The sequence below is a fragment of the Acipenser ruthenus genome, unplaced genomic scaffold, assembly GCF_902713425.1.
Source record: "Acipenser ruthenus unplaced genomic scaffold, fAciRut3.2 maternal haplotype, whole genome shotgun sequence".
NCBI lineage: Eukaryota > Metazoa > Chordata > Actinopteri > Acipenseriformes > Acipenseridae > Acipenser > Acipenser ruthenus.
The window spans coordinates 131840-145342 of record NW_026708040.1 but is presented as its reverse complement, the minus strand read 5'-3'; the positions used below and the strand labels follow the sequence as shown (position 1 = coordinate 145342).

Sequence of the window (13503 nt, the reverse complement as noted above, 5' to 3'; positions counted from 1 at the left end):
TAATGTGTGGCTCCGTGTTCCTTTTCTCTTACTGTTTGAAATTAATTGCATGTGCGATCTATAGAAGTCATCAATTAAATTAGACAGCCGCTAATTTGACTGACGATTTTCCCAGATTTTCAGTTTCGGTCTTTTTGATTTCACATGCAAAAAAAAAAATAACAAACCTACAGAAGCAATGTGGGTGTGTTCTGATAAACGTGGACACGGCCTCTCTCTCTCTCTCTCTCTCTCTCTCTCTCTCTCTCTCTCTCTCTCTCTCTCTCTCTCTCTCTCTCTCTCTCTCTCTCTCTCTCTCTCTCTCTCTCTCTCTCTCTCTCTCTCTCTCTCTCTCTCTCTCTCCTCCTTGTTTCGGCCTTTCTCAGCATATGTGAACCACAAACAGTGTTTTGACATTTCACTTTTTAAAAGCTGTGAGGTTTCCCAACGCCCTCAAAACGGGTCGTTTAATGTGGACTTCAATTTCTTATTTGTAACAGCTTTTAAAACTACATTCAAGTTTTTATTTGTATTTAAATAACCAGTTAAAGAAATACACATTCATATACACATATAATATACAATAGCTACATACAGAAGTGTGCACATTTATTAGAACACAGAGCCACACACGCGGTCAAACGCAGGAGGCTTTTTAGAAGTTGTTTAAGACGCCTGATTAAAGCACAAAGCGGTCTGACATTTTCACACACGAGTGTGTTTCTATATCACAGATTACTGAGTGGAAATTGAAATTCTCACACCGATTTTGAGAACGCCCAAAGGAACCGTAGCACGTATTGACGCGTTATTCTCAGAAATAGAATTGTGAAAAAGGAAGCTGAATTTAAAAAAAAAAATTAAAGCAACAGTCGTTCTGCCACAGAAGCCTTCACACGTCGTTTTTATCCACCCTGAATTATAAAATGTCTGCACATCGCAGATTGCTTCATTTCAGTTACGCGCTGCCAGTTTTCATCGTGCTGCTGGGTGAGTACTGGTATTATTGCATTCTTGCATTCATGAAATGTAAAATTATCACCATGAATTTAGTTTAGCAAAAACCATATTTGTTTATTTATCAGACGCCTTTATCCAAGGCGACTGACAGAGACTAGGGTGTGTGAACTATGCATCAGGTTACAAGCCCTTTTATTTAACCACTGGACCACACAGCCTCCATATGGTGACACTTTACATTAGGTTACAGTTCGAATGTACTTAACTTTGAAATATTTTTACACGATATAGGTCATTCACTTTAGCCCTGGTGTTGATACAGTAGGATGTGCTCAATGTCATTTACTTTCATTTAAATACTTCTATAGTCTCACAAATGCTGTCAACTTGTACAGTACTCTTGTAAGCAGAAATAAGTGGAGGTTTTATGATTAGCTCCCAATATGTACATGTTGAAATGTATTTACTGGTGAGATTCAATGGTTTGAGAATCTTACACCCCTGTTTAATGGTATTGTTGTTGCAGGTTTGCTGGTGGCCAGTTCAGTATTTGCTGATCCAGTCGTGAATGGGATTGTTGGAGAGTCCGTTGTCTTGCCCGCTGGTTTGTCCCCACAGGATAACCCAAGTGAACTTGAATGGAGATTGGGCAAAAATATCATTGCTGATAAAGATAATAGTGAGGTAACAACTGACCAGTTCAGACATAGGGTGCATCTGAACAGAACAGACTGGTCTTTAACAATCAATCTGCTCAGAGCTGAAGACAGTGGAGAATATAAACGTATTGCCACGGCAACTTCTGGAGGTCAACTCCCTACACTCACTGTTACTTTTCATGTTTATGGTATGGATTTATCTTTATATTCTGATTAATATAATCACGTAAAGAACAGTGATGCCTGTTAACTACCTTGTGTGTTAAGATGATAACGCTGCTGCTGCAATCACCGGTGTCCATTGTTGTTATTATTATTATTATTATTATTATTATTATTATTATTATTATTATTATTATTATTATTATTATTAATTTATTTCTTAGCAGACGCCCTTATCCAGGGCGACTTACAGTCGTAAACAAAAATACATTTCAAGAATCACAGTACAAGTAATAATACAATTAAGAGCAAGATAAATACAATGACTTTGGTTCAAGCAAGTACAAGTGTGACAAAATACGATTCAATAATGGAGCAGATAACAGTGTCAGTGATAGTTACATCAGAATATAATTAAATACAAAATACTACAGATTAAATAACACTTGACAGATTACAGTACTCTAAAGTACAGGATTAAATGCAGTAAAATAGGGAGCAGATAAGTGCAAGTAAAGCACTTTAAAGCGATCACAAACACAGTCCACTTTTCTTAACACTAGAATCTGAATTTAACAGAAAAATCTGCATCCGCGGTGGCCCTTGTGCTGTAGAACCATCGCACGGAAATACCTGCCTGTACTTTACTGCATGGGACGAAAGATCTGCAACACCTACAATTTTAGGATTGAGACAGAATTAAAAAAAAAAACTACATGAACATAATTTAGATATTTTATTTAACATCGTGTAATCAAAAGAAACTACAAAATGATATCCCATTAAAAAAGTCTATTGGAAGCCATAATAATAGTACAGTAATATTTGAAGTTAGATTTTTGAAAATGTATTTTTTTTTCAATTTCTGTCAGTTTTTTGTTAGCCCTTATAGATTGATATAGACAGAGTCAATTCAGCTCAATACAGGTTCAAAGACAAGTTTGAGAAAAAGCTAATTCACTCTCTGTTAGCACTGGTGTTTATATTAGGTGTTTAAATCATTTGGCTCAACTAAACATTTTGTTTTGGATTTGTATAGAAAAGATCAAGTCGGAGGTGACGAGGAAACCATCGCATGAAACCTGCCGTGCCACGCTGCTCTGCACCACGAACCAACGAGAACACGTCTCCTACCGCTGGAAGAGAGGGGACCAGGATTTACCTGAGCATGCTGGGATACTGGAGGTGTCCCTGATCCCCGGAGAGATTAATGTTACCTTCACCTGCGTCGCTTCTAATCCAGTCAGCGAGGCAACAGCGTCTATCCGGGAGAGCTGTGCAGGTATTTCAAGCGTGCTTTTGTTGTCTTGAAAGTAAATTTGGGTAAAAGAACCAGGTTCGAAATAATCTTGATTGACAGAGAAAGTCATAATGCAAGGATAATACGACTTTGACATCACAAAAGTGCAATACGACTTATTATTTATTTCTTAGCAGATGCCCTTATCCAGGGAGACTTACAATTGTTACAAGATATCATTATTTTTACATACAATTACCCATTTATACAGTTGGGTTTTTACTGGAGCAATCTAGGTAAAGTACCTTGCTCAAGGGTACAGCAGCAGTGTCCCCCACCTGGGATTGAACCCACGACCCTCCGGGCAAGAGTCCAGAGCCCTAACCGCTACTCCACACTGTAAAACACTGAGAGAAAAGGAACACAGAGCCACACACGCGGTCAAACGCAGGAGACTTTTTAGAAGCTGTTTAAGACGCCTGATTAAAGCACAAAGCGGTCTCACATTTTCACACAAAGGAGCTCCTGTTGTTTCTATATCACCGATTACTGAGCAGAGATTGAAATTCTCACCCCCTGAGGTGTTGTCATGCAGGCGGGTATATAAAGGATATAGATGACGCGTCTTCAGGTGTGCCGATGGGTTTGCACATGACTGCATTGCTTTTGTTGCAGAGCCCCCGGGGGGTGTTTCGTTCTGTGTGTTGAAGTCGGTCCTTCTCTCCCTGGGTCTGGTTCTGATGATCTCTGCTGTGATCGGAGTCCATGTGAGGGATTGCACGCATACAGTTGAGTGCTTATCTTTGAATCTGCATTGATACGGGTGTTGGGTAAACAACCACCTGCTTTATCATGACAGGCAGTCCAGATCTGAGGGAAAATATGGTGTGCTGGGAAGTTAAGACTTTAAACTTGTGCCGGAGGAAATGCTGGACTCTGATTGGCTGGTAGTAAATTATGTCACAGTACTGCTCAAAACAGCCAGTAAAAACATCCTAATAGTCTTCCAATACCCTCACACTGTTACTGTTTTGTTGTTGTATTAACAGGGCTTGCGTTTGTGTCTTTTTTATGATTTAGAAAAGAAATGTGCGGCGGCATCGAGCAGCATGTGAGACTTAGAGGAAGCAGAGACCGGTTTAGCCTCCTGCACTGAGAAAGGACTGCAGACCCGCAGAGCGGCTGAATGCAAATCTACAATGAGAAAGGACTGCAGACCCGCAGAGCGACTGAATGCAATCCTGCACTGAGAAAGGACTGCAGACCCGCAGAGCGACTGAATTTGATTTCCTTAAAATTTTCCATATATATATATATATCAGTGTGGAGTCGTGGTTAGGGCTCTGGACTCTTGACCGGAGGGTCGTGGGTTCAATCCCAGGTGGGGGACACTGCTGCTGTACCCTTGAGCAAGGTACTTTACCTAGATTGCTCCAGTGAAAACCCAACTGTATAAATGGGTAACTGTATGTAAAAATAATGTATTTGTATGTAGAAATAATGTGATATCTTGTTACAATTGTAAGTCGCCCTGGATAAGGGCGTCTGCTAAGAAATAAATAATAATAATGTGTGGCTCCGTGTTCCTTTTCTCTTACTGTTTGAAATTAATTGCATGTGCGATCTATAGAAGTCATCAATTAAATTAGACAGCCGCTAATTTGACTGACGATTTTCCCAGATTTTCAGTTTCGGTCTTTTTGATTTCACATGCAAAAAAAAAATAACAAACCTACAGAAGCAATGTGGGTGTGTTCTGATAAACGTGGACACGGCCTCTCTCTCTCTCTCTCTCTCTCTCTCTCTCTCTCTCTCTCTCTCTCTCTCTCTCTCTCTCTCTCTCTCTCTCTCTCTCTCTCTCTCTCTCTCTCTCTCTCTCTCTCTCTCTCTCTCTCTCCTCCTTGTTTCGGCCTTTCTCAGCATATGTGAACCACAAACAGTGTTTTGACATTTCACTTTTTAAAAGCTGTGAGGTTTCCCAACGCCCTCAAAACGGGTCGTTTAATGTGGACTTCAATTTCTTATTTGTAACAGCTTTTAAAACTACATTCAAGTTTTTATTTGTATTTAAATAACCAGTTAAAGAAATACACATTCATATACACATATAATATACAATAGCTACATACAGAAGTGTGCACATTTATTAGAACACAGAGCCACACACGCGGTCAAACGCAGGAGGCTTTTTAGAAGTTGTTTAAGACGCCTGATTAAAGCACAAAGCGGTCTGACATTTTCACACACGAGTGTGTTTCTATATCACAGATTACTGAGTGGAAATTGAAATTCTCACACCGATTTTGAGAACGCCCAAAGGAACCGTAGCACGTATTGACGCGTTATTCTCAGAAATAGAATTGTGAAAAAGGAAGCTGAATTTAAAAAAAAAAATTAAAGCAACAGTCGTTCTGCCACAGAAGCCTTCACACGTCGTTTTTATCCACCCTGAATTATAAAATGTCTGCACATCGCAGATTGCTTCATTTCAGTTACGCGCTGCCAGTTTTCATCGTGCTGCTGGGTGAGTACTGGTATTATTGCATTCTTGCATTCATGAAATGTAAAATTATCACCATGAATTTAGTTTAGCAAAAACCATATTTGTTTATTTATCAGACGCCTTTATCCAAGGCGACTGACAGAGACTAGGGTGTGTGAACTATGCATCAGGTTACAAGCCCTTTTATTTAACCACTGGACCACACAGCCTCCATATGGTGACACTTTACATTAGGTTACAGTTCGAATGTACTTAACTTTGAAATATTTTTACACGATATAGGTCATTCACATTAGCCCTGGTGTTGATACAGTAGGATGTGCTCAATGTCATTTACTTTCATTTAAATACTTATATAGTCTCACAAATGCTATCACCTTGTACAGTACTCTTGTAAGCAGAAATAAGTGGAGGTTTTATGATTGGCTCCAAATATGTACATGTTGAAATGTATTTACTGGTGAGATTCAATGGTTTGAGAATCTTACACCCCTGTTTAATGGTATTGTTGTTGCAGGTTTGCTGGTGGCCAGTTCAGTATTTGCTGATCCAGTCGTGAATGGGATTGTTGGAGAGTCCGTTGTCTTGCCCGCTGGTTTGTCCCCACAGGATAACCCAAGTGAACTTGAATGGAGATTGGGCAAAAATATCATTGCTGATAAAGATAATAGTGATGTAACAACTGACCAGTTCAGACATAGGGTGCATCTGAACAGAAGAGACTGGTCTTTAACAATCAATCTGCTCAGAGCTGAAGACAGTGGAGAATATAAACGTATTGCCACGGCAACTTCTGGAGATCAGCTCCCTACACTCACTGTTACTTTTCATGTTTATGGTATGGATTTATCTTTATATTCTGATTAATATAATCACGTAAAGAACAGTGATGCCTGTTAACTACCTTGTGTGTTAAGATGATAACGCTGCTGCTGCAATCACCGGTGTCCATTGTTGTTATTATTATTATTATTATTATTATTATTATTATTATTATTATTATTATTATTAATAATTTATTTCTTAGCAGACGCCCTTAGCCAGGGCGACTTACAGTCGTAAACAAAAATACATTTCAAGAATCACAGTACAAGTAATAATACAATTAAGAGCAAGATAAATACAATGACTTTGGTTCAAGCAAGTACAAGTGTGACAAAATACGATTCAATAACGGAGCAGATAACAGTGTCAGTGATAGTTACATCAGAATATAATTAAATACAAAATACTACAGATTAAATAACACTTGACAGATTACAGTACTCTAAAGTACAGGATTAAATGCAGTAAAATAGGGAGCAGATAAGAGCAAGTAAAGCACTTCAAAGCGATTACAAACACAGTCCACTTTTCTTAACACTAGAATCTGAATTTAACAGCAAAATCTGCATCCACGGTGGCCCTTGTGCTGTAGAACCATCGCACGGAAATACCTGCCAGTACTTTACTGCATGGGACGAAAGATCTGCAACACCTAGAATTTTAGGATTGAGACAGAATTTAAAAAAAAAACTACATGAACATAATTTAGATATTTTATTTAACATCGTGTAATCAAAAGAAACTACAAAATGATATCCCATTAAAAAAGTCTATTGGAAGCCATAATAATAGTACAGTAATATTTGAAGTTAGATTTTTGAAAATGTATTTTTTTTTCAATTTCTGTCAGTTTTTTGTTAGCCCTTATAGATTGATATAGACAGAGTCAATTCAGCTCAATACAGGTTCAAAGACAAGTTTGAGAAAAAGCTAATTCACTCTCTGTTAGCACTGGTGTTTATATTAGGTGTTTAAATCATTTGGCTCAACTAAACATTTTGTTTTGGATTTGTATAGAAAAGATCAAGTCGGAGGTGACGAGGAAACCATCGCATGAAACCTGCCGTGCCACGCTGCTCTGCACCACGAACCAACGAGAACACGTCTCCTACCGCTGGAAGAGAGGGGACCAGGATTTACCTGAGCATGCTGGGATACTGGAGGTGTCCCTGATCCCTGGAGAGATTAATGTTACCTTCACCTGCGTCGCTTCTAATCCAGTCAGCGAGGCAACAGCGTCTATCCGGGAGAGTTGTCTGGGTATTTCAAGCGTGCTTTTGTTGTATTGAAAGTAAATTTGGGTAAAGGAACCAGGTTCGAAATAATCTTGATTGACAGAGAAAGTCATATTGCAAGGATAATATGACTTTGACATCACAAAAGTGCAATACGACTTATTATTAATATTTTAGTTCTTAGCAGACGCCCTTATCTAGGGCGATTTACAATTGTTACAAGATATCACCTTATTTTTACATACAATTACCCATTTATACAGTTGGGTTTTTACTAGAGCAATCTAGGTAATGTACCTTGCTCAAGGGTACAGCAGCAATGTCCCCCACCTGGGATTGAACCCACGACCCTCCGGTCAAGAGTCCAGAGCCCTAACCACTACTCCACACTGTAAAACACTGAGAGAAAAGGAACACAGAGCCACACACGCGGTCAAACGCAGGAGACTAGAAGTTTAAGACACCTGATTAAAGCACAAAGCGGTCTCACATTTTCACACAAAGGAGCTCCTGTTGTTTCTATATCACTGATTACTGAGCGGTGATTGAAATTCTCACCCCCTGAGGTGTTTTCATGCAGGCGGGTATATAAAGGATCTCGATGACGCGTCTTCAGGTGTGCCGATGCGTTTGCACATGACTGCATTGCTTTTGTTTTAGGGTCCCCGGGGGGTGTTTCGTTCTGTGTGTTGAAGTCGGTCCTTCTCTCCCTGGGTCTGGTTCTGATGATCTCTGCTGTGATTGGAGTCCATGTGAGGGATTGCGCGCATACAGTTGAGTACTTATCTTTGAATCTGCATTGATTCGGGTGTTGGGTAAACAACCACCCGCTTTATCATGACAGGCAGTCCAGATCTGAGGGAAAATATGGTTTGCTGGGAAGTTAAGACTTAAAACTTGTGCCGGAGGAAATGCTGGACTCTGATTGGCTGGTAGTAAATTATGTCACAATACTGCTCAAAACAGCCAGTAAAAACATCCTAATAGTCTTCCAATACCCTCACACTGTTACTGTTTTGTTGTTGTATTAACAGGACTTGCGTTTGTGTCTTTTTTATGATTTAGAAAAGAAATGTGCGGCGGCATCGAGCAGCATGTGAGACTTAGAGGAAGCAGAGACCGGTTTAGCCTCCTGCACTGAGAAAGGACTGCAGACCCGCAGAGCGACTAAATGCAAACCTACACTGAGAAAGGACTGATTACCGTTTCTAATACTTCACTGTAGATACAACATTGTCTTAATCATCCTAACTTGTCGCTTCTTATCTCGCATTGTCCAAAACCAAAATGTACACATTGAAAAAAAAAAAAATATATGAGAAAGATATGTACAACATATCGAAACGTTGGGCAGCTGGCTCTTTGAGCTAATATATATATATATATATATATATATATATATATATATATATATATATATATATATATAGTGAGCTCTACTTGCAAAGCAATGGCTTGGTTTTTAAACACTTGGAATCAGAATTTACTAGCACTACTACTAATTATGAAAGTATCCGAGCACAAACGAGCTCCTATTGGAAGTGACTCTGCAGCAGCCACTGACTCCCTGTGTGTGTGTGACCCTGAGCAAGTCACTGAACCTCCTTGTGCTCCGTCCTTCAGGATGAGACGTCAAACAAACGAGCTCCTATTGGAAGTGACTCTGCAGCAGCCACTGACTCCCTGTGTGTGTGTGTGACCCTGAGCAAGTCACTGAACCTCCTTGTGCTCCGTCCTTCAGATGAGACGTCAAACAAACGTGGAAGTGACTCTGCAGCAGCAGCAGCAGTTGTTGATGATGCAGAGTTCACCACCCTAGTCTCTGCAAGTTGCTTGGATAAAAGCGTCTGCTAAATGACCAGTTAATAATAATAATAATAATAATAATAATAATAATAATAATAATAATAATAATAATGTATTCTAGTAGTATTTGCACTTACTGTAAGCTATAGTGTATTTAAACACTGTTTTGCATTGTAACCCTGTACTGCCCTGTAACACATGTGAGTCGGCTTGGATAAAGATGTCTGACAAATAAACCAGGACGGTGTGGTGTATATATATATCAGTGCCACCTAATCGGGATTCTGATAATCATGAGTTCTGCTTAAATGGGATAGAACTCTGGGAGGCGGTTTTTCCCAATGGTGTTCCTGCCGTTTAACTGGGACGCCCCTTCTTTTAATTGGGATACAGTATTTTCAAATGGTGAACGGAGATCACTTTTCAAGGCAAGACAGGTTCGAGTAGCGCAGAGCGGTGAGTGCGTGATTACCCTGTGACTTGCGTAAACCACTTCGAACTCTTGAAGGAGCTGCTGGAGTCTCCTGTGGTTTATCGGGCTGCTGTGACAAAAAAAAATGGCTTGTATTTTAAATGGTGTATTTAACAGGGTGTGAGAATTTCAATTTCCGCTCAGTAACCAGTGATAGAGAAACAACAGGCGCTCGTGTGTGAAAAATACGGGCGCGCACTGCCGCATTCTCCAATAGACTTTGATCTGAAAGAAGCCCCGTCCCCTTTCTCCTCCACCCAGCATTGCTGCAGCTCACAAGAGGTTAACAGCGTGCTGGTCTGTGGTTTGAGCTCAGTCTCTACCCGGCTTACTCCCTCACCAGCCTATCTCTCTGTCTGCAGGTCGAGTAATAAATAGATCTTGGTTTGCGCTTGCTGTTTCCGTTCACTGTCCCCTTACCCCCTCCTCCCCCCCTTCTCCTCCACGAGTCTCCCCAGCAAGCAAGAAGAGACGCTGTCTGTAGTTTCAAGGGCCGAGTTTAGCAAAGCACTGCCATCACTTATTTCAGTAACCCTTTCCATTCAGTGTCTCTAATTGCTGTGTGTTTGCATGGCCGTTGCTTAGCAAATACACATGCACTTCCACTTCATTACAATGTAATTATGCATAGTTGCAATGTACTGAATGTGGACATCTTTTTGCATGATATATGGTATACACAATGGTATCAGAAAAGGGTTAAGGTTACAGTGTGACTCTGCATAATAACATTATGCAGAGTTACACTGTTCCACTGCAATGATGCATAGGCACACATGTACTTGCTAAGTAACTGTTATGCAAACACACAGTCGTTAGAGACTCTTAATGGAAAGTGTTGCCTCTGCTTCACCATTCAATAAAGCATGCAATCATTTGCTAATGTAGTTTTTGTCTTACTGCGCGGCCCCACAGCAGTGTGTTTGAGACGCTGCAGTCTGTTGAGTGCCGGGTGAGGTAAGACGACATTTAGTTTCGCTTTTCCAAACTAGCAGAGCGCTTTGCAGACAGCTCTCGCCTGAAAGCAGACCTCCTTACCACCGCTTCCCCTTCAAGAGTTCTCTTCCGTTAGTCCGACCAGTTAATGCGTCTGTCAACCCACAGATAAAACCAGCAGTGACTCATCGTGTAGGTGGGGGTGGGGGGTGTCACTGAGCACTTTTGCAGATATGGACATGTTGTGTTTGTAGGATTGTCTCAAGTCAAATTCTTGGCGATGCAAAGCTGTTTAGGACCCCGTTGTAGGTTAGAGAGTGAAAATGCAATTTCCTTTTATTTCGCATTTTGTAAACTGTTAAAGTATTGAGATAAAATGATAAGATTAAACCGTGTTTAGGATTTTTTTTTTTTTTCTGATCTTGTTCCGGTGCCAGATTGCATTAGTTGATTGGGTTTTGCAGTTTAGCAGCAATAAACACACACGCACACTTACGCACGCACACACGCACGCACGCAGCTTAGCAGCAAAAACCACACAGGTACGCACGCATACACACGCAGACATACACGCACGCACACACACACAGGCACGCACGCACGCACACGCACGCACAGTTTAGCAGCAAAAAACACACAGGCATGCACGCATACACACGCACACATACACATGCACGCACGCATGCACATGCACACACAGGCACGCACACACACGTTTGCATTCCTGTATTTGTGGGGACTTCTCATTGACTCTCACTATATTTTATTTACTATTTCTAACTCCAGTCAGGCAAAACTCCACACGGGGTGAAAGTCGACAACAAACTAAATATTTGGGCACTTTTTAAAAAAAAGGCATATTTAGTTCTTAAAAAAAGGTGTTTTACAAAGTGGGGACGTCAAACTTTGTCCACACATTGATGATAATACCTGCCTCCCTCCCCAAACACTGAGACACACACATATATTTAGTAGTGTGAACATTTATTCGAAGACCTCCAGGTTTGTCTTTGATGTCCTTTATATACCCTACCTGCATGAAAACACCTCAGGGTGTGAGAATTTCAATCTCCGCTCGGTCATCAGTGATACAGAAACAACAGGCGCTCCGTGTGTGAAAATGTCAGACCGCTTTGTGCTTTAATCAGGCGTCTTAAACAACTTCTAAAAAGTCTCCTGCGTTTGACCGCGTGTGGCTCCGTGTTCCTTTTCTCGTTTGAAATGAACTGGGAGTCTGCCCTATTAAAGTCACCTGCAGACCAACACGCCAGTGGATCTTAACAGGAGTTTCAGAAAAGGCACCAGGAATCTAAAATAAATAAACCACGAGCGATTATAATGCCTAAAGCGGAGGGACCACAATCTTTAGGCTTTAGGCTTGGTTTTGAGGAGACTGGGTTTCAGGACACTGCACGGCACACCAGGCAGGGAGACTCGGGGGTTTGATACAGCAGCGTTGCCTCAAACGAGGTCTGAATCAGGGTTAATGGCATCTCTGCGTCCCACAAAAGCGTTTTGCCCTGCCTTCGAGGAAGAACCCATACATATTACTGAAATGGAAACTGCATTTTCTGAGTGTTTGGAGTTCAAATGCCTTTCAGTATCACCTTCAATAAAAAAACACACAACGTGCTGCGCGCTTCTTGGAGAAATATTGAGAAACACTTTCCATTGCGCGTCTCTAATGGCTGTGTGTTTGCGTAGCAGTTACTGAACACATGCATGTGTGCTCACAGATCATCGAAATGCTATTATGCAGTTACAGTGTGCTTCATGTGGAACTTGTTTTGCACAATAAATGTAAGTTCACAATGGTATGAGAAAATGATTAGGGTTATGCAAAATTATTTCCACATTAGGTATAGCTCTGTATAACAGCACTGTGTGAGCGTGCGTGTATTTACTAAGATTCTCCCTGGCCAGCATGACTAGGTGACCCTGGGCAGCCCCTTCCATCCCCTCAGCCCTCTCTGCGTGAAGAAGAAGGGTCTGTTTCTCTCTGTCTCCTCAGTTTATCTCATCTTAATGCTACACTGATGTATCTCTGCAAAAGGCACGGTGTTGGGTATTCTAAAAAACAAGCTGCATCCTGTTTTAGCCCTTCTCAGCAGATGTAGAAATACTGGTTTTGATATTTCCGTTTTAGAAGCTGCGGCCCACTCAAAACTGACCTTTTTTATATCGTAACAATGGCAGCTTTTAAAACATGTTCAAGTTATTGAAAGAACTAGTTAAAGAAACACGCCTTCATATTATAATTATTTGTTTATTTAGCAGACGCCTTTATCCAAGGCGACTTACAGAGACTAGGGTGTGTGAACTATGCATCAGCTGCAGAGTCACTTACAACTACGTCTCACCCGAAAGACGGAGCACAAGGAGGTGAAGTGACTTGCTCAGAGTCACACAATGAGTCAGTGGCTGAGGTGGGATTTGAACCGGGAACCTCCTTGTTACAAGCCCGTTTCTTTAACCACTGGACCACACAGCCTCCTATATTCATAAACATATTCTTATGCAATAACATATACAATATATATACAATATACAGCAGTCTGCACATGTATTAGAACGCCCTGTTGCTTCTGTAGTTGTGATTGACTGTGCGTGTGAAATGAAAAGACTGAAACTGAAAATCTTGGGAAATTGTCAAAATAGGCAAATTAGGGATAGACTAATTAAATGTTTGCCATAGTGCACAAATGCAATTTATTTAAAATAGGAAG

General features: G+C 40.7%; 2 protein-coding genes across 2 annotated transcripts; both read left to right on the top strand.

Annotated features, from left to right (window-relative positions):
* Positions 1 to 427: 427 nt before the first annotated feature.
* Positions 428 to 4554, top strand: LOC131728701 (SLAM family member 5-like). Its single transcript, XM_059019676.1, has 5 exons — positions 428 to 969; positions 1466 to 1786; positions 2800 to 3042; positions 3676 to 3788; positions 4081 to 4554. The coding sequence occupies exons 1-5, from the start codon at positions 906 to 908 to the stop codon at positions 4120 to 4122; spliced, it is 783 nt and encodes a 260-aa protein (XP_058875659.1). The 5' UTR covers positions 428 to 905; the 3' UTR covers positions 4123 to 4554.
* A 437-nt stretch (positions 4555 to 4991) lies between these two features.
* Positions 4992 to 8890, top strand: LOC131728700 (SLAM family member 5-like). The gene is made up of 5 exons (XM_059019672.1): positions 4992 to 5524; positions 6021 to 6341; positions 7346 to 7588; positions 8224 to 8336; positions 8629 to 8890. Exons 1-5 carry the CDS (start codon positions 5461 to 5463, stop codon positions 8668 to 8670), a joined length of 783 nt encoding a protein of 260 aa, XP_058875655.1. The 5' UTR covers positions 4992 to 5460; the 3' UTR covers positions 8671 to 8890.
* The last annotated feature ends 4613 nt before the right edge of the window (positions 8891 to 13503 follow it).